This window comes from Sminthopsis crassicaudata, chromosome 3 (genome assembly GCF_048593235.1).
Source record: "Sminthopsis crassicaudata isolate SCR6 chromosome 3, ASM4859323v1, whole genome shotgun sequence".
Taxonomy (NCBI): domain Eukaryota; kingdom Metazoa; phylum Chordata; class Mammalia; order Dasyuromorphia; family Dasyuridae; genus Sminthopsis; species Sminthopsis crassicaudata.
This window is the reverse complement of record NC_133619.1, coordinates 615,338,197-615,359,453: the sequence shown is the minus strand read 5'-3', so window position 1 is coordinate 615,359,453 and position 21,257 is coordinate 615,338,197. Positions and strand designations below refer to the sequence as shown.

At 48.0% G+C, this 21,257-nt stretch overlaps 1 protein-coding gene across 1 annotated transcript; it reads left to right on the top strand.

The window, feature by feature from the left end:
- Nucleotides 1-386: 386 nt before the first annotated feature.
- On the top strand, nucleotides 387-20,532 carry NECAP2 (NECAP endocytosis associated 2). Its single transcript, XM_074306135.1, has 8 exons — nucleotides 387-876; nucleotides 6,038-6,138; nucleotides 11,498-11,602; nucleotides 11,676-11,757; nucleotides 12,892-13,000; nucleotides 16,201-16,378; nucleotides 17,014-17,095; nucleotides 19,149-20,532. Exons 1-8 carry the CDS (start codon nucleotides 785-787, stop codon nucleotides 19,195-19,197), a joined length of 798 nt encoding a protein of 265 aa, XP_074162236.1. The 5' UTR covers nucleotides 387-784; the 3' UTR covers nucleotides 19,198-20,532.
- The last annotated feature ends 725 nt before the right edge of the window (nucleotides 20,533-21,257 follow it).

The window sequence follows — 21,257 nt, the reverse complement described above, 5'->3', positions numbered from 1 at the left end:
CCCTTTGTCATTTCCATCACAATCATGCGCCATAACTTGTTTAGCCGTTCCCAGTGGGGGCCGTCCCTCCATTTCCAAATTTCTGACCGAAAAAGAACTATTTTTGTATGATTCCTTTTCCTTTTTAAAAAAACCTTTGGGATGCAGATTTAGTAATGATATTGCTGAGTGAAACTCGTAAGAACTCAAAATTCTTTAAAAAATGTGTTGAAAATAATAAAGAAAAAAAAAAGAACGCAAAATGTCAGAGCGGGAAGGGCTCTTAAGAGGGAATGTCAGGCGGGGGAGGATCTTAGAACAGAGGAGGCCTTAGAGGAAGAGACATCGGGGGAGGGGCTAGAGCAGGCTACGTCATGGGGGCGGGGCCGTAGAACGGGTTACGTCATAGGGGAAGGGCCTTACGATGCAGAAAGCAGAGAGTAGGAGGCTTTGGAGCAGGACTAGTCAGAGAGGGGGGAGGGTGGTACGGATGCCCTCGTGCTGTAGAAGATGGAACTGAGGCACAGAGATGACAGGCGGCTTCGCCCGAGTCACAGTTCTCCGACGTCTGCGGCCCGGCCAGCGGGCGCCGCGGCCTTCCGCGCTGACGCCGGGCCGGGGCAGCGTTGGGGCGCGCACACTCGCCGGGCCGCTCTAGCCACCCAGCAGGGGCCGCGCGCTCAGGGGCCGAAGGGGCTTGTGGGGGAGAGGTTCCGCACCCGCCGCTCTAGCTCGCCCCTGGCCATAGAGCCCGGACGCCCGCCCCTTCCGGGGCGGAGCCGGATGTCCGGGATCGGGTAGCAAGATGGAAGACAGTGACTACGAGTCGGTTCTCTGCGTCAAGCCCGAAGTGCACGTCTACCGCATCCCGCCGCGGGCCACGAACCGCGGCTACAGGTGACCGCCCGCCCGCCTGCCTCCCCTCCCCGCCTCCGCCCTCGGCCTTCAGGGGATACCTCCTTCTGCTTCTCTGAGGCGGTTCCGCAGGCCGGCTTTTCCGCGATAACTGCCCTCTGGGCGGGGGCTGCCCCCTCGCCCCGGTTTTCTTGAGTGACCCCACCCCGTCCGAGCCCCGTGGTCCTGCCAGGGATATCACAGACACAGGCAACATGTCGCTTGGCGCAGGGAGTCAGGAAGACCCGAGTACGAGCTCGACCTCAGACCCTTAACCACTGTGACATCCTGGGGAAGACACCTCTCGGCTCTGAGCCCCAGTTTCCCCTTTCTTTAAAAAAACGAGGCGCGTGTGTGTGTGTATTGCGGGGGGAGTTGGACCCCTTCCAGCCTCAAGTCTGTGGTGGGGGGAAACTGACTACCGGGGAAACTGACGTGAGACTCCCGCAGAGGCCCCTCCCCCAACTAAACCCATAACGTGGGAGGGCAGGACTGCCCCTGCCCCGCCCCGGCCACCCCAGGTCTCCCAGACCCCCGTCACCTCCTTGGGGAAGGCAGAACCCCGACCCCGCCAGGCGCCCCCCCCCTCCCCAGGCTCGGGAGGTGGGCGGGGTTCTGAAGAGAACGCGGGGACTCCTCAGCCTCCGTTCTGCTGCCCGGCCCGTGCTGGGATCCCGGGAGTTCTCTGCTCCCCTGCCTGACGAGCCGTCCTATTATTTCCAATCCGAAAGCTTTGGATGGGACAGTCATAGCTGTAAAGGAGCTTTAGAAATCAGCATTTATTAAGCACCTACTGTGTGCCAGTCATGTGAGACTTGAGGGTCCTAGTCCCGCCTCTGGATCTTAGAGTGACTTCTGAGTCCCGGGAAGGGGGAGGGGGGCTCCGCCACCTGGCAGCTTTGCCTCTTCCAGGGCACTTGGGAAGAGCCCCCACCCCGATCTGCGGCCTCATTTTGGCCTGGAGGCGGAGACCAAGCTCCTCTGGGCTCTGGAGACGGGTACCCCTCAGGGGGTCCTTTTTTACCGTGGAAGACTGTGGCTTGAATGGCTTCCCTCCTCTGGGGAGGAGCGGACTTGGAGAGACTGGTTAGGGATGGGAAGGCTGCGCCCTGCCCCCTGCCTCCTGTCCCACAACCTGTTAGATTAGATTTCTTGGAACCCGCCCAGAGGTGGTGTGCTGTGGGCTCCAACTAACCGGCTGGTTGCTCCTCAGGCCTTGGGAAATAAACACCCTTTGGAAGTTTTCTTTCGCTTTGAGCTTTTGTCTGAGGGCTGGCGGGTCTTCTGTCTGAGATCTCTTGGCACTCAACTTTTTCAGATTTGGGACATTTTCATATTTCCACTCCTTCCCAGCCCCTCAAAGTGCTATCAGCACCTAAAAAAAATTCAAGTAAATGAAAGCACATTTAGCTTTTAATGCCTACTACACCACATTCTAGAATAGTTATGGACACTGGGATTATGGGATCATGGATCTACACCTGGGGTGCTCTTAAGACGTCAGCTAGTGAGGAGGAGTCCGGAGAAATTTGGCAGGTGGGGATGTACTGAATAGAATGAGGAACTTGGAAGTAAACACCAGCACTTGAGTTCAAATCCAGCCGCCAAAACATCCTGACTGTGCTCCTGGGCAAGCGATTTAACCCATCTGCCTCAGTTTCCTCATCTGTAACATGGGATAAAAGCAACACTCGCCTTCCAGTTTTTTCATCTTTACCATCCTAGTTTCTTTAACCCAGAGATTATTGAAGTATGGTCTCCTGACCCCCTTTAAAGCAATTAACGAGGTCAAAACTGTTTTCATATAATCGTATTTGTGAGGATCAGTTGAGATCTAATTGGTAAAGTCCTTTCTTTGCAAGTCTGAAAGTGACACGTAAATGTTAGCTCAGGTAGTATGCCTGGAGAATGAGATGGGAACTTAGGCTCTCTGGACTCCCTCCAGAGCTACTAGATTACTCTTTTTCCTGTATGGTGCGTCTTCCTCAGAGTTGTGACTACCCCAGGGTAATGTGACTTAATGAAATTGATTTGGTTAATCTCCTTTCCGAGAGCTTGTCTTCTCAAATCCCATGGGAAGTACAAATATTACCCTCATTTCACACTGAGGTGCAGAAAGAGGAAATGCTCTGGATGTAAGTCAACTCATTTAGCACTGTTTACCCACAAAGCTCTGCTCTTCTTGATCATAAGATGTAGGATCCCCCGGGGAGAAGGAACTGAAATTGAGCCTGCTGAAGTGTAGATTTTGAGTTCTGCATTTTTGTGGACCTTGAAATAAATCTGGCTTCTCAAGACTTTTGCAAAGACTCACTTTCATAAAGTAATGTTCAGCCAGCACTGAAATGGGCCCAAGCATATGCTAACATTTTCTTGGAAAAGTCACAAAAGCAGGGCTATGATGACTCAGGGTGTTTCCTGAGCTGCTTCCGCAAATCAGATCTGAGGTTAGTGACAAAAAATGAGCTAAAAGATTTTGCACTTACTCTAAGGCATTAGTTTCCCAACTTCCTTCTACCAATAATGCCTTTTAGTGGTAAATTACTTGTTCCTTTTTTTACTTTTCTTACAGATTTATCTTTTTTTTTTTTTTTTTTTTTTTTTAAAGGCTGGGGTTAAGTGACTTGCCCAGGATCACACAGCTAGGGAATATTAAGTGTCTGAGACCAGATTTGAACTCAGGTCCTCCTGAATTCAGGACTGGTGCTCTATCCACTGCGCTACCTAGCTGCTCCTTTCATACAGATTTATGATCTTTTCCTTTTTCTTCCTTTCAAAATTCTTTCCCTTCTCTTTCTTTCCTTTAGGGATTTATATAGATTTTAGCTCTTTAGAGCAGAGTGTCCAGAAGCCATCTAGAGCAGCCCTCCTTTTAAAGATGAAGACATTGAGGCTCAGAAAAGAGAAGTCCCAGGGGTCCCTTTTGAGTGGCCCTGAGTCCCCTGAAGGGGCATTTCCCATTTGTAGCTCTTTCTTTCTCCCTGCACTTAGGAGCATTTCCTTGACCCCCCACTATGTGAGATATCCCACCTTTCCCCACCTTGCATCTTTGTGTCACTTGTACTTTTTCATACAGTAGGTGCCTGATGTTTGTTTGCTGTAATTGAAATTTTCAGGAGTTCTTTGTTGATTACCAAGTACATTTTTTGGCTTCTTGATTTCACAGAATTGCAGAGTTGGACTGGACCTCAAAGACCATCTATTCTAACCCTATTTGTGCCATAACCTGACATATAGTACTGTGAGTGAGAATTCATCTCTCTTGAGACAACCCATTCCACGTGACCATAGCTTTTACATGGAACCTCAATTGAAGACTTGGCTACTTCCATCCATTGTTCCAGTTTTTGCCCTTGGGAATTAGATAACACTCTATGTATATGGAATTAGGTAACTCTAGATAGATAGATAGATAGATAGATAGATAGATAGATAGATAGATAGATAGAGTGAGTGAGTTACCTAATTCCCAAGGACTATATATAGTGCCCTTCCCTACCAAACATATAAATCCCCTCTTCAAGTTGTTTCACCTCTACCATCCCAGTTTATTTAACCCAGAGATTGTTAAAGTGTGGTCCCCTGACACCCTTTAAGGCAATTAATAAGGTCAAAACTGTTAGGTTCTTACTAAGTGCTAATGAGATAATGAGATATTAGGTCCTTACTAAGTGCTAAGTCGGTACTTAACAATTCTCTAGTTCCAGCCTTTACTGGGAGTTTTTACTTGTGAATTTCTGGGGAAGAGCTTGCATGCTTAGGAGGAGCAAGTTCATTGGTTGAAGTAATTTTTCCCAGACAAATCTTTTCATATCCTCCTTATCTAGAGGGATAGAATAGAAACAATCCTTAATGTCTATAACCCATAGAGGCTATTCTCTTGGCAACTGAGTAGGAGATGGAAGTCCAGGCTGAAGAGTGCCCATAGTTTCCATCTGTTCATTTACTCTTCTTAGATCAGTTAACATCCTCCATTTCCCAGATTTATTTTTCACCACAAATAAAAACTATTTTTATATAATAATATTTAGACATTCAATTTCTAATACAATAAATATCAGCAGATATTACCAATATAAAAGCTCTTTGGGAGGTCTCAATTATTTTTAAAAGTATAGAGGGGTCCGGAGACCAAAAACTTTGAGAATCGCATAGTACTCCAGGGAAGCTTAGAACCCAGCACCGTACAGAGGAACTTAAATCCTTAATGAGTTAGACATCTCTGAATGCAGGCAGCAATACCATTCTCATTGGGTACCATTTCCCACACACTTTGTGGAGTTGCTCCTTCCCTCACTAGAGTGAGGCTCTTTATCTCACTCCCACTCCAATACCATCTGTTGACATTCATTCTTTCTTGGCTCAACTCAGGCCAGTTCCTCCCTGAAGGCCTCCCTAATCTGAGCACTCCTCTCCACACATACTGTTAGATTCTAAGAGTGTCTCCTCCCCCTTCATTGCTCCTTAGAATAGTATGTATGGAGAGGAGTGCACGTGTTGAAGTGACTTGGGTATGTGTCTCTTCTAACCCCTTAATAGCCTGTGAGCTCTCAGAGAGCAGGAGTTGTGTTAGCCCTGCCTTTGTATCCCCAATATGCAGCACTTAATAAATGGTGATTGACTAGAAATTAAATCTGATTGACTCCCAGACCAGGACTCTTTCATTTTGTAAAGTCTTATTGATGAGTTTTATTTTGCACAGCAAAAGCTGATATACCCCTGCTCCTGTTCCCCCTTCTTTACAGCAAAAATATAAGCAAAACTGACTAACATGATCCCATCTGATGTGTGTAATCTTGTACTCCTATAACCATCCACCTCTCAGTTGAAAACAAGGAAATGGGTTTCATCATCTATACTCCAGGACCAAGATTGCCCATCATCATTGTTCAGAGCTAAACTGCCTCTTAATGATACCAATTTATATCGTTTTTCTACAACCCTTCCCACTCTGAGCCCTAATCTTTTAGCCTTTTAGCATTTTGTAACATAAAGGGATATTTCCTAGCAACTTGTCTCATTGGGAAGTATAGTGAATGGAGAGGTCACTCCTTAAAGAGTTGGGAAAACCAGCCCCATCCTTTGGGGCTTAGAATGTATACTTCCCTCTGTTGGGTGTATATGATTGTGCTCTGGCATCTCAGTGGGTTTTTGACCTTCATAGGGCTGCAGACTGGCAGCTGGACCAGCCTTCATGGAGTGGGCGACTGCGGATAACAGCAAAAGGGCAGATGGCTTACATCAAACTGGAGGACAAAACTTCAGGTAAAGATGGGAGGATCTTTCTTGGTTCTTCCCATAGAAATCTTCCTCTTTTTGCTATCAGAGATTGCTGTGGCCACAGCAGCCTTATTAGGAAATAGTGTACTCCCCTCCCAAGATTTATTTTAAGCATCCCTATCCTGGAGAAACTTTTTATTCATGGGAGTACTAGTTCCTTTGGCATTCTTTAGGATCCAAGGATGAAGGAAAATACCAAGATGAGGCCTACCAATTGGCCTGGAATGGTTTTTGGTAGGCAACCCCAATGCAAAAACATCAGGGAGTCCTCTGCTGCTCTCCCCTCTTCGCATGTAGCTCGTTTACTTTCATGCCTTAGTAGTTCCTCACAATGAACATCCTTCTGTGTGCTACCTGGTCAGCTTGCAGAGCAATGATGACAAGCACTCATATGTACAATGCCCGATTAAGAACTATCCTAACCTTGTATGGTAAAACGCTTTTTCTTGTTTCACAAATGAGGAAACTAGGGTCATGAGAGAGAAAGTGACTTTGCCCAAAGGCACATAGAGTAATTGCAATGCTAGTATTAACCCTTGAATTCTTTGAGGCCAGACTGCTTTAGTGCTGTTTCCACATTACTCTATTCTGTGCTGTGTTGAGTAACCTCTGACTTGTGATCCTAGAGCTGGATCCTAAAGATCACTTAGTCCCCCATTGCCTACAAACCCCTTGTAGGATTGAAACTTGGATTTTTTTTTTTATAGCTTTTTATTTACCAGATATATGCATGGGTAATTTTTCAGCATTGACCCTTGCAAACTGTGTTCCAACTTTTTCCCTCTTTCCTTCCACCCTGTCCCCAGATGGCAGGTAGACCTATATGTTAAATATGTTAAAGTATATGTTAAATACAATATATTTATGCATATCCATACAGTTATTTTGCTGCACAAGAAAAATCAGACTTAGAAATAAGGTAAAAATAACCTGAGAAGGAAATAAAAAAATGCAGGTGGACAAAAACAGAGGGATTGGAAATGCTATGGGGTGGTCCAAACTCATTTCCCATAGTTCTTTTGCTGGGTGTAGCTGGTTCTCTTCATTATTGAACAAATGGAACTGATTTGGTTCATCTCATTGTTGAAGAGTCATGTCCATCAAAATCGATCATCATGTAGTATTGTTGTTGAAGTATATAATGATCTCCTGGTCCTGCTCATTTCACTCAGCATCAGTTCATGTAAGTCTCTCAGGCCTTTCTGAAATCATCCTGTTGGCCATTTCTTATAAAACAATAATATTCCATAACATTCATATACCACAACTTATTCAGCCATTCTCCATCTGATGGGCATCCATTCAATTTCCAGTTTCTCACCACTACAAAGAGGGCTGCCACAAACATTCTTGCACATACAGGTCCCTTTCCCTTCTTTAAGATCTCTTTGGGATACAAGCCCAGTAGTAACACTGCTGGACTAAAGGGTATGTACAAAAACTTGGATTTTTTTGACCTTAAATCTCCTATTGTTTCCTGCTGTGTCAGCCTGTGGAAAATGGCTCACCAGAATCAGAAGTGGGCAGAATAAACTTAACAGCAAAGTACATTCTAGTAGTGGAGTTTATTACTAAAAAATGCTCACCGTCATCTGAGCCTTCAGCAAGTGATAATCTTTTTGCTGGTGGAGGGTCTTGCCCCCATGCTGATGGCTACTGACTGATCAGGGTGGAGGTTGCTGAAGATTGTGAGATGGCTGTGGCAATTTCTTAAAATAAAACAACAATGAAGTTTGCCATATTGATTGACTCTTCCTTTTACTTGAACACTTAGAGGCCATTCCGGGGTTTTTAATTGAACTGATTTCAGTACTTTTGTGTCTTGGAACAGGGAGGACACAGAAGAGGGAAAGAGAAGGGGGAAGAGCCAGTAGTTGGAGAAATAGAACACACACATTTCTTTATTAAGTTCACCATCTTATATGGGCATAGTTTATGGTACCCCAAAACACTTGGAAGAGAAGCATCATAGATCACCAATACAGAGAGACTAATAATGAAAAAGTTTGAAATATTGGGAGAATTACAGTATGACGGATGCAGTGTCAGCATATGCTGTGGAAAGATGGCACCAATAGATTTGCTATATGCAGGATTGCCACAAGCCTTCAATTTGCTTTAAAAAAAAAATGCAACATCTGAAAGGAATAAAACAAAGTGCAATAAAATGAGGTATGCCTATATGGAAATACTCTTTTTATTTTGTGTTTTGTTAAGTTCAGAATAAAATAAAATGGAAAAAAAATAAGAAATATCCTAGGGAAATAGTTCACAGAGTTCTAGACTCTTCTGTTTTCCTCATTATCCCAAACTTTCTTTCCTATGGAGAAAAATGAAACATGAACATTTATGCCCTGTAACAGTCAGTCACTATAATGGGAGAGCTTGGGGTTCAAATTTTGCCTCTTCCACTGAGAAGTTTTTTGGTCTTGGGCAAGCCACTTAACCTCATGAGTTTTATTTAAGTTCAGGTATAAAAAGTGGGAGGGAAGAGCACTAATAATAATGGTAAAGATAATACTACTAATAGTATTTATATAATGCTTACTATGTGTCAAGTACTGTTAAGCACTTCACATGTTGTCTCATTTGATCATCACAATAGCCATGTGAGTTAGTATTATTCTCCCCATTTTGTAGATAAGGAAACTTGAGTCAGACAGGTGAGGTGATCTGCCTAGGTTCACATAGCTTAGGAGAACTTGGGTCTTCCTGCCTCCAGGCCCAGTTGTTTGCTTCTTGGATTGTTGCCATGAGGAAAGCACTTTGTAATATCTTAGAGAGCCATGGGTGTGCAGAGAGGGTAGGGAGCAAGGGTTCGTCCAGCGGTCTGCCCCAGGGCAGAGAGCATAGGCTTTCTCGTCATTTTGAAAGTCAGTGCTGGCTGACAGTGGCCTTGGAGGAGAACTGGACATGGGCTCCTCCAGTGGTCCCTGACAGCCCTCCAGCAATGGTTATAGCAGGGGTGTTACATTGTGCTTTAAGAGACAAAGGCTCCCCGCACAGCCAGCCCACATCAGGGCTCTGGTGATGAGAAAATTGCCCCAGCACAAAGACAGGAAACCACGCCACTCTTCAGGATCTGGGAGGAAGATGCAGAGACCCTCGCGGTGGGGCCAAGAAAGGGGGGAGGGGTGTGCTCAGGAAGGCAAGGCCCACATAAAATCTTTTCTGAAAATCCTTTAACTGGGAAGGCTGTATATACTCTGCTGCCCTTATGCAAAGATAGACCTCCAGCTGGGTAAGGATGATAATGGCTGGTGTGCAGCAAAGGATTCCACTGTGCCCGAAAGGCTGGCATTCTTCTGAAACAGCCTCTGGCCTTTTAGCCTGTCCATAAGACTGAATGAAAGCTGTCATCTTCCTCCAAATTTACTGCCATTCCTTCTCTTATCAGAATTGGCCTTGGTTCCTGATTCCTTCTGCCATCAGTGGGTCTTAGTATTAGTGTATTCTGTTCATTCTAATGTCCCTCCAATCTGAGCTCCTATTTCCCAGATGTGTGACCAGGGGCAAGTCAGATCCAGTCTCTTCATCTGTGAAGTGGGTACATTAGCACTGGAGCCCTAAAGAATAAACTGGGAAAACATTTTTACAGTTGAAGGTTTTGATAAAGGCCTCATTTTCAAAATATATTGAGAATTGACTCTATAAGAAATCAAGCCATTCTCCAATTGATAAATGGTCATAGGATATAAACAATTTTCAGATGAAGAAATTGAAACCATTTCTAGCCACATGAAAAGGTGTTCCAAATCACTATTGATCAGAGATATGCAAATTAAGACAACTCTGAGGTACCACTACACACCTCTCAGACTGGCTAAGTTGACAAGAAAAGATAGTGATGAATGTTGGAGGAGATGTGGGAAAACTGGGACACTGATCCATTGTTTGTGGAACTGTGAACAGATCCAGCCATTCAGGAGAGCAATTTGGAACTATGCTCAAAAAGCTATCAAACTGTGCATACCCTTGATCCAGCAATGTTTCTACTGGATTTATATCCCAGAGAGATCTTAAAGGAGGGAAAGGGACCCACATGTGCAAAAATGTTTGTGGCAGCCCTTTTTATAGTGGCTAGAAACTGGAAATTGAATGGATGCCCATCAATTGGAGAATTATGGTATATAAATGTTATGGAATATTATTGTTCTATAAGAAATGACCAGCAGGATGAATATAGAGAGACCTGGAGAGACTTACATGAACTGATGTGGAGTGAAATGAGCAGAACTAAGAGATCATTATATACTTCAAAAATAATACTGTATGAAGATGTGTTCTGAAGGAAGTGGATATCTTCAACAAAGAAAAGATCCAATTCAGTTCCAGTTGATCAATGATGGACAGAATCAGCTACACCCAAAGAAGGAACACTGGGAAATCAATGGGGACTACTTGCATTTTTGTTTTTCTTCCCAGGTTATTTTTGCCTTCTGAATCCAATTTTTTCTTGTGCAATAAGAGAACTGTACAGTTCTGCACATATATATTGTATCTAGGATATACTATAACATACTTAACATGTATAAGACTGCCTGCCATCTTGAGAAGGGGGGTGGAAGGAGGGAAGGGAAAAGTTGGAACAGAAATGAGTGCAAGGGACAATGTTGTAAAAATTACCCATGTATAAAAATACAATAAAAAGCTACAAAACAAAAACAAACAAACAAAAAAAAAAACCTTGGAGCCCTAGATAGAATAAAAGGTGGTGTAGTGTGGTGTGGAGCCAGGAAGACCTAGATTCAAATCCCTTTCCTTATACCTACCAGCTAATCACTTCCTTTCCATGTTTCTTCAGCTATGTAAAATGGGACCAGTAATACCTTAGAGGAAACTCCAGTGAGGCTGTGCCTATAAAGTGCTTAGTAAACTACAAAAGAGTTTAACAGACACATAAGTTGGGAAATTTGTGCTAGGATGCTTCCTGTTTTATATAAAGCTGTCCTTTGAGCAGTTGCAGAAGAGGAACCCTATTCCCATTTTACTAGATGAACACACTGAAAATCAGAGAAGGGAATTAACTTATGTAGGTTCACACAGCACAGAGTTTTGGACCTGGGACTCTTGACACATAGTTCGTTCTTCTTTCTATACTTTCTATGTCTTTGCCTGTCAGTTGGTGAACTTCCTATTAATTGGGATGTTCTGTGTTCTCCCCTCACCAGACATTTATTGGTGTGATTTTAATGAATCATGTCTGCCCTAGCTAGGACTCCCCCTTTGGAGAAAGGCCTGAAGGTGGGTCTGGAGACCGAGGGAGGGGTCCAGTTCCTGGTGCTCTCAGGAGCTCCTGATGGGCAGCCTTGGTGTGGAGCCTCATGCTGACCCCTGTTTTCAGGAGAGCTCTTCGCCCAGGCATCTGTGGAGCAGTTTCCCAGCATCGCCGTGGAGAGCGTGACAGACTCCAGCAGATACTTTGTCATCCGGATTGAGGACGGGAGTGGTAAGTGAGCCCTCGGCGGGGGAAAACCTCTTGCCCCATGACTGTGGGACTGAGGGTGCTGTGTTCCCCACAGGGCGGCGAGCATTTATTGGCATTGGCTTTGCTGACCGAGGGGATGCCTTTGATTTCAATGTAGCGCTGCAGGACCATTTCAAGTGAGTAGGCGGCGTCCCTTGGAGAGTTTCCTACTCGGATGGGAAGATTTCCCAATGCCGATAAGGAAATTGAAGCCCACATTTTATGGCCGACATGGCAGACACCAACCAGCAGGTCAGTTGGACCTGACACAGACCCCTGGCCCAGGGCAGCCTTTCCTGAGAGCTGGCCGGCTGCTATCTAATTGCTAGGGAAAGCCTGCCATGAATTCTTGTCCAAATGCTGCTTTTGTCTTTGTCCTTGGCTGTGCCTTCTACAGCAACCAGACCTCTCTTTCACTTCTTCACTTAGTCCGCTCCACCTCCTCTTCAGGACCCACTTTCTCTGACCACTTCCTTTTTTTGACTGTTTATTGTACGTGGAGAGTAGGGAGAAAAGGATTTGGGTTCAAATCCTGCTTCTGTGTACTCTTTGTTACCTTAGGCAAGTCTTAGTTTTTTCATCTTTTGGCTTTGGGCTCCATGGCCGCTGAGCATCCTTCCTGCCCTTGATCTTTGATTCCAGAGTCCTGAGATCATTTAGCATTTAGGCTTCCGCTTGTGAACAGGTTCTTTCCCAAAGTGTGGTTGTAAATTGTTTTTTTGGAACTTGGAGTGTACTTTTCCATCAGCAAGTCTTACTGATGGCTCCTGGCAGCCAAGTTGCCCCTCCTCCTCTCTCCGTTTATCTAGACTCTCCTCATCTTCAAGGCCCACCTTGTCCAGTGAGCCTGCCACCACCTCAGTGAACACTAATGCAGCCTTGAGGGCCAGACCCTCCTCCATCCGGCCCAGTGCGTAGGGAATGGCTGCTTGGGACATATTTGGTAAATGAGCGAATGAATGGATGAACTAGAAGGGGGGGATCCTTCTCCCCGTCGCCCGCTCTGGAAGCTCCAGGCTGGATTGGGCTCTGCCTTGGGGCACTGGCACTGGCCATGTGCCTTTTGAGGATAATTGTGAGGTGAAGGTGTGCTCATTGGCCTGCGGGTCTCGTCTGTCTGTGTTAGAAGCGGTGTCCTCTGCGGCACCTGCCCCCAAGGGTACAGGTGCGCAGCTCCTGGGTCAGGGACTTGGGCTGTCTGTGTCCGGCCGTGGCCTCGTCCTCCTCCCCTCCCCTCCCTTTCCCTCACCTTGTCTCCTTCCTCTCCCTAGGTGGGTGAAGCAGCAATGCGAGTTTGCCAAACAAGCCCAGAACCCGACTCCAGGCCCCCAGCTAGACCTGAGCTTCAAGGAGGGCCAGACCATCAAGCTCAACATTGCGGTGAGACTTCTGTTTTTCCTTTGTTCCACAGACAGCTTGGATAGGGCTTGTGCCACCTTCTCGCCTGGAAGCTCAGGCTTGGGCAAAGTCTTGGAATGCCAGACCGTGAGATGGTTTAGTGTGGCCCAGTGACTGGCTTCTTTGAGTGAAATTCAGGGATACAAAATCAGAGAAGCCAGAGCCTCCTCTCTGGGGGCCAGCCAGCGAGGCTCTGGTAAGGAGAGATCGGCCTCCCCTTTGATTTTTGTGGGGTTCTGGGGGAGGAGAATATGATCCAGAAGGAGAAGCCAGTGGGGCATGAGATTGTGCCCTTTGATCACATTGCTGTGGGCAACAGACCAGCATGGGACTTACGGTCCAGAACAGCCTCCATGTTGGAAATATCCCTCCGTGGCTGCTCCTTTTTCCATTTCACTCGGAGTCAGCCTGTTGCTGAAAAGTCAGAGCTAGACAGGGCCTTGGATCTGGAGGGTCAGAGGCAGCAATGACTTTAGGACATTGAATGCAAGAGCCCAGTGAGCTCGGGAGATTGCCTGCTTCTGGTTTTTCCAAGGAAGATGCTGAAGCTCACAAAGAGCCCGGTGGCACATAAACCTCTTCTCTTTTTAAACTTACATTTTTATTCATTTGTTTGTAGTTTTTAAATAATACCGTATTTCCCCCCAATGACATGTAAAAACAGTTTTTACCATTTGTTGGTATTTGGGGGGAGAAGGAGAGGTGAGTTTTGAGTTCTAAACCCCTCTCCTCTTCCTCCTCCCTAGGCAGCAAACAGTGGGATAGAGGTTATCCATGTGCACTCATGTCAGACATTTCCATGTTAGCAACAGAATGCTCTTTCAGCAGATGGGACCTCAGGGCATCCATTGGATTCTTTGCAGGAGGCCATGCTTGCTTTCTTATACATTGAATTGGACATGATCCTTTGGAAATCGGGGTGGGCCCGCTGGTCCCTGCTTCTGGGGAGACTGAGGCCAGTACTGCAGCTCTGAGCTGCAGGCGGGTGAAAGCTGCAGATTGGGTGTCAGCACTGAGTCTGGCACCTGTGGGGGAGCCCCAGGAGTGGGCTTAAGCCCCCCAGGCTGGGACCAGAAGTCAGAGCTGCTGTGATAATTCATCTTAGGATCATGTCTGAGTATTCTCACTGAACTATGAGCCTTGAAATGATAGGCCTAGCCTCCAAAAAGAAAAAAGGAAGGAGAAAAGAAAAGAAGGGTGGAGAAAGGGAAGGAGGCAGGGAGGCAGGATATTGCTAACTGATGCCTTGAAGCAAGAAGGGGCTTGAAGATATCTTTTATTTTATTTTATTTATTTATTTATTTATTTTTAAAATTTTTTTTTTCCCACAGTATATATAATGAGTAATTTTTTTTTTATAATATTATCCCTTGTATTCATTTTTCCAAATTATTCCCCCCCTCCCTCCACTCCCTCCCCCCCCATGACAGGCAATCCCATACATTTTACATGTGTTACAGTATAACCTAGATACAATATATGTGTGTAAATACCATTTTCTTATTGCACATTAAGTATTAGCTTCAGAAGGCATAAGTAACCTGGGTAGATAGACAGTAGTGCTAACAATTTACATTTACTTCCCAGTGTTCCTTCTCTGGGTGTAGTTGTTTCTGTCCATCATTGATCAACTGGAAGTGAGTTGGATCTTCTTTATGTTGAAGATATCCACTTCCATCAGAATACCTCTTCATACAGCATTGAAGTGTACAGTGATCTTCTGGTTCTGTTCATTTCACTCAGCATCAGTTGATGTAAGCCTCTCCGGCTTGAAGATATCTTGTCCAACCCATCCCTGATGAGGCGTCTGTCTTCAATCCAAATGATCATGTGGGCTCTTTTTAAATACCCCCAGTGACAGGGAACTTGCTAGTTACTCAGACAGTTCTTTGCACTTTTGGTTTGTTCTGTTATGTTTTCCTTACATGAAACCTAAATTTTCCTCTGCAGTGTCTCTTTGTTCCATCCTTTGGGGCCCAGAAGAACAAGGCTAATCCCATTGCCACACAGCAGCCCTCTAGTATTTAAAAGCATCTCTGTGCTCCCTGCAGTCTAGGCATTCCCTTCAGCTTATCCTTCAGTCGCTTCTTCCAGGACATGAACTGAAGGCCTGCGTGATTCTGCCCTACCAGGGCTACAGTGTGGTGGTCCTCAATCCTCTGAATGCCCCCCAGGATTCAGTCCCTTTCTTGACTGCCGGACTCAGTGGATGGTCATCCATCTGTCCTTTCACACATACTGTCTGGTGGTGAATGTTGTTAGAAGTAAACGGGTAGGGACCCTGGACAAGGAAAACCTTGGGCAAACGAATGGCTCTCGGGGGTGCCTGCTAGTAACCCTGCCTCTCCCGTGTCCCCAGGACCTTCTCTTCCCTCTTACCTGCTCTCCCTTTTTTTTTCTGGTGATGCTGGAGATGACCCTGGGCCCCTTCCAGCCAGCGTCAGAGGGCTTGTGGCCATTGTATCATAACAAAACAGTCACAGCAGAGTTCGTTGGCTGTACTAGGATTGCATTGCATCAGTAATGGCTTGAGATACACATGTTGTCATGTGGACCTTACCTTCATTTGTTACAGCAGAGAGAGTGCCCTCTGTGGGGCATAAGAGAAAGAACATGGGCTGGGAGTTGTAGGAGCTGGCCCTGAGGACTCCTAAGGCAGCTTCGGGGCACATCGCTCCAAAGCTTGGGCCCCTTAGCTGTAAAGCGGTGGGGCTGGACTCCACGGCCCCGGAAATCCCTTCTAGTTGCAGGTTGGGGATCACGTCCTCAAGGTGGTTCTGGTCTAACAGACCTCGTCGTGGCCCATGTTAATGACGTCAGGTCACAGAGGGCTCCCAGCCTGGCTATGTCGGAGCAGACTAGAGGAGAACCTTGTTGGACGGGATAACCTCCTGCTCTGTGCTCTTCCAGCTCTGAGGTTCTGGTCAGCAGGCCCTGTCACCGTCTCATAGGGGCCTGATGGGAAGGGTCCTGAGCCCAAGTCAGTGCTCATTCTGATGCCAACTGGGAGCCACAGAACAGGACACTGGACCCCTAGGACCTCGGCTGTCCGAGCAGAAAGGGAGCCTGCAGAGCAGACTGGGCTGGGTCTAGTTGTCTGGGATACCAGCAGATGACGTTCTCATTTCTCTTCTGGCTGCAGCATTCTAACTTGCTAAATTGGCTTCTGTTCTCACCTTTAGAACATGAAGAAGAAGGAAGGAGTGGCTGGAAACGCCAAATCCCGGATGTCGGGCAGTATGGGAATGACCCTCCTTCCTCCTCCTCCAGGGGGCAAAGCTTCTGCCCAGCTACCCCCCACCGAGGAGCACCTGCCTGTGGGAGTGGCCCAAGCCCAGCCCGGACTTGTTCCCAGTGCAGGTTAGTGCCTGGAGAGCTGGCTCTGCCTGTGCTGGGTGCTGCGAGCCGAGAGCCAGACCTGCTCTGGCCCTTCTCTGTGTCCCCGGGCTGCTGCCTTGGCACGTGGTGGGCCCCCAGCTGCTGATCCCTGCCTCTGACGGAGCTCTCCCGCAGTCTGGAGCGCTGCTCGTGGTGTCCCTTCCCTGCCCTGGGCAGTCCCTACAGGGCCCGAGGGCCAATTCCTTCTCACTCGGCGGGCTGCGCTCCATGTCTGGGTCGGTCTTTAATGCTTCCAAGGCACTCCTCTTCTCTGGCTCCTCACCACCTCCTCTCCACTGCTTCTTCCCTTGCCTGGTCCTGGAGGCAGAGGCTACTGCTTCAAACTGTTGTTTTTGTGTTTCTGGAGGCTCTCAGAGGGCTTGGGGCACAGACAGATGCCTAGTGAGGGTGTGTTGGCGAGAGGATGAGGGAACCGAACCCCCAAAGCAGAAAGTCAGGGAGGAGAGAGGCCATGGAGGGCCACAAGGCGCTCATTGAGTCAACGAGCGTTAGCAGCCATAGGCTTTTTCAGGCCCTCTCCTAGTTGGCGATCTGAGCGAGAGTCAGCTGCTCACATGTTTCTCTTTTCTCCTTTCCCCAAACTCTGGAATTAACAGATGCCGGTTTGCCCTGGCCACAGCTCAACTCCACCACGGCCGCCACCGCGGATGTCTGGGGGGACTTTGCCAAAGCTGCAGGGTAAGAACTACCTTGGCTCCCACTGTCCAAATGACCTTGAGGTGGGCATCCTCTCGTGAGCCTGGAGCCGGTCAAACACTTTCCTTCCACCAGGTCTCAGAGGGCAGGGAGGGGCAGTAGGGACTTGGGCTTCTCCTCATTTCTCTCTTTGAGACCCCTTTTTATGTAGGAAAGGGAATATGCAGAGAGCTAATTCCTATACCAGTGTTTGTAAAGGCTCTTAATGTAGATATTTTAGAAAGGGTTTAGAGCGGGGACTTAAACATTGTAAAGTCAATATCAGAGCTGGGAGGGCCCATAGAACTCGGGATGTCAGAGCTGGGAGGACCCTTAGAACCCAGGGTGTCAGAGCTGGGAGGACCCTTAGAACCCAGGAGGTCAGAGCCGGGAGGGCCCTTAGAACCCGGGAGGTCAGAGCTGGGAGGGCCCTTAGAACCCAGGAGGTCAGAGCCGGGAGGGCCCTTAGAACCCGGGATGTCAGAGCTGGGAGGGCCCTTAGAACCCGGGAGGTCAGAGCTGGGAGGGCCCTTAGAACCCGGGAGGTCAGAGGTGGGAGGGCCCTTAGAACCCGGGATGTCAGAGTTGGGAGGGCCCTTAGAACCCAGGAGGTCAGAGCTGGGAGGGCCCTTAGAACCCGGGAGGTCAGAACTTGGAGGGCCCTTAGAACCCAGGAGTTCAGAGCTGGGAGGGCCCTTAGAACCCAGGAGTTCAGAACTGGGAGGGCCCTTAGAACCCAGGTCAGGCTGGGAGGGCCCTTAGAACCCGGGAGGTCAGAGCTGGGAGGGCCCTTAGAACCCGGGAGGTCAGAGCTGGGAAGGCCCTTAGAACCCAGGAGGTCAGAGCTGGGAGGGCCCTTAGAACCCGGGAGGTCAGAGCTGGGAGGGCCCTTAGAACCCAGGATGTCAGAGCTGAGAGGGCCCTTAGAACCCAGGAGGTCAGAGCTGGGAGGGCCCTTAGAACCCAGGAGTTCAGAACTGGGAGGGCCCTTAGAACCCAGGTCAGGCTGGGAGGGCCCTTAGAACCCGGGAGGTCAGAGCTGGGAGGGCCCTTAGAACCCGGGATGTCAGAGCTGGGAGGGCCCTTAGAACCCAGGTCAGAGCCGGGAGGGCTCTTAGAACCCGGGAGGTCAGAGCTGGGAGGGCCCTTAGAACCCAGGAGTTCAGAACTGGGAGGGCCCTTAGAACCCAGGTCAGGCTGGGAGGGCCCTTAGAACCTGGGAGGTCAGAGCTGGGAGGGCCCTTAGAACCCAGGAAGTCAGAGCCGGGAGGGCCCTTAGAACCCGGGATGTCAGAGCTGGGAGGGCCCTTAGAATCCGGGATGTCAGAACTTGGAGGGCCCTTAGAACCCAGGAGGTCAGAGCTGGAGTACCCTTAGAACCCAGGAGTTCAGAGCTGGGAGGGCCCTTAGAACCCGGGAGGTCAGAGCTGGGAGGGTCCTTAGAACATGGGATGTCAGAGCTGGGAGAGCCCTTAGAACCCAGGAGATCAGAGCTGGGAGGGCCCTTAGAACCCAGGAGGTCAGAGCTGGGAGGGCCCTTAGAACCCGGGAGGTCAGAGCTTGGAGGGCCCTTAGAACCCAGTAGGTCAGAGCTGAGAGGGCCCTTAGAACCCAGGAAGTCAGAGCCGGGAGGGCCCTTAGAACCCGGGATGTCAGAGCTAGGAGGGCCCTTAGAACCCAGGAGGTCAGAGCTAGAGGGCCCTTAGGACCCAGGAGGTCAGAGCTGGGAGAGCCCTTAGAACCCAGGAGGTCAGAGGTGGGAGGACCCTTAGAACCCAGGAGGTCAGAGCTGGGACGGCCCTTAGAACCCAGGGTGTCAGAGCCGCGAGGGCCCTTAGAAGCCAGGAGGTCAGAGCTGTGAATTTTTGGTTATCTTTTGCCTGCTCTGGGGCCCATAAAATTCCTTTTCTGTGCTTTCCTCATGGAAAGGTGCCAGTTTACTGTTGTTGCATATTGGATGTTGCTCTTTCTGGGGTGTGAATGAGTTTGTTTGTTGACTTCTTTTGTGCTTTACCTCTTTGTTTTAAAAGTGCTAAAAGCCATTTCCCCTTTACAGGTCAACTTCAGGCCAGGCTCAGCAGAACTCAAACTGGGTCCAGTTCTAACCTGGATGTACTTTTTGCTTTCCCAATGTAAATCCTGGGGAAGAAACGACTTTACTGTGGACCAAAGGGTGGAGGATCCAGATTTCCTCAACCTCTCCATTTGGAATGTGCTCCTTTTTGTCTTCCTCCTCTGCCTCCCCCAGGTCCTGCTCCTCTGTCTCCGTGGCATCTCTTGTCTGATTGGGCATCGTAGAAGACTTCAGGATTCAGCCCTGAAAACAGAGACCCAGGGGCAGAGAGCCGCCTGCTCCCGAGAGAGAGTCGAGAGGCTGGGGTCAGTTTGCTTCCCTGGCCAATGTCTCCTAATCACAGTGTTTACATGTTGAAAGCAAGAGCTCAGTTGGTGTTAGGTGGTTCCTCCATGTTCCTCCATCCACCATAGCTACTAAAGTCAGGTTTCAGTTTGCTCCAAGGGGATAAAGATACCCAACCAGGTTTCCCAGGAGCCCTAAGGGCTGAGAGGGCCCCCTGGGAGGAGACCCAGAAACACCCATTTGTATTAAGGCTTTCCTTTGCTGATCTGCCTACTTCACACTCCCTATGGGCAGCTGCCCTTTCAGGACCTCAGGAAGGATCCCTCCTAGCAGCCACAGTGCCCACCTGCTCTTCTCCCTATTTTCAGGGGCTCTGGGGCCAGTTGTCACCCCCCCCCCATGTTGCACTGGGGGTCAGAAGCGGGAGGCTTGGGTGGGTCTACCAGGATGCTGGAGAATCAAGCCCAGCATGTGCCCACTCCAGGAGGCCCTGTACTCCAGGCCCTGCCAGGAGAGGCTTCTGGGGCTACACCCTCCCCAGGGGTTTCCCAGTGCCTTGTTGTCTAAGGACAACCACTTCCTTTTCCTTTTCCTTTCTATGTGCACTTGAATGAAAGCTAAGAGCCACCGAGGGAACTGAGGCAGGGCTTACCTGCACTACTGTTTTTAAAGTAGTCTTATCTCTGCAAGCCTCTGAAATTCCTTTTCACATCTTGTACGCCTTGTACTTAGTCTTTTATTGGAAAGGTTTCGTTCTTTTTTTGGTTCGGATTTTTGTTCGGAAGGGCTGACACCAAGAAAAACACTTTTCTACGAGATTAGAGTGGAGATTTTTTTAAATAAGAAAAGTGTTAACAGCCTTTCCTAGTTTATGTCAAGGACGAGGATGTTTTTGACCATGTATACTCTTCCCGTGTGACTGCTGAGTACTTTTGCCTTACTCTCTATTCGTGTTCAGTAGAAGTTTGGGGGTTTCTGAAGCAAAATGTGGGAATGTTCATTTGAAACCAGCATTTTTAAGTGCCTTGAGTTAAGTCCCTGATGGAACAAGCTGGGTGAGAATAAATGATATTTGGACACATACTTGACTAGGGTGTGTTCATTAAGCAGCTACTGTGTGTGTGTGTGTGTGTGTGTGTGTGTATGTGTGTGTGTGTAGATAGATAGATGGATAGATACAGATATATATTATTATGGCTTTTTATTAACAGAACATATGCATGGGTAATTTTCTAACATTGACCCTTGAAAAACCTGTTCCAACTTTTCCCTTCCTTCCCCCCACCCCTTCCCCTAGATGGCAGGTAGACCCATACATGTTAAATACAATATATGTGTACATATTTATATAGTTATCTTGCTGCACAAGAAAAATCGGATTTAGAACAAAGGTAAAAATAATTTGAAAAGGAAAATAAAAATGCAGATAAAAGCAGAGGGATTGGAAATGCTATGTTGTGGTCCACACTCATTTCCCATAGTTCTTTCTCTGGGTGTAACTGGTTCTCTTCATTACTGATCAGTTGGAACTGGTTTGGATCCTCTCATTGTTGGAGAGCCACAAAGCGGCTACTCTCTTAAATGTCCGTGGCTCAGGTATCAGCCAGACTGTTGTTGGAGGTGTGTGCTTCCCCTGATGGGATCGCAGCCAGCCAGATGTTCACACTGATCCTGCCTAGCCAGATGTTCCTGATGATAAACTGAGAGCTGGAATGAGTTCTGAGCGAACATCTCGTGTCTCCGTACTCCGCCGAGTCTGGCAAGCACCCTCCTCCTTTGTGACGATCTGGGAGAGGGGCACAGCAC

Excerpts from the sequence above, each read along its gene's own strand:
- NECAP2 (XM_074306135.1), top strand. The coding sequence starts at position 785 with ATGGAAGACAGTGACTACGAGTCGGTTCTCTGCGTCAAGCCCGAAGTG. Across the intron at positions 6,139-11,497 it reads ACTGGAGGACAAAACTTCAG|GAGAGCTCTTCGCCCAGGCA; the intron begins GTAAAGATGGGA and ends CCCTGTTTTCAG. Across the intron at positions 17,096-19,148 it reads GACTTTGCCAAAGCTGCAGG|GTCAACTTCAGGCCAGGCTC; the intron begins GTAAGAACTACC and ends TCCCCTTTACAG.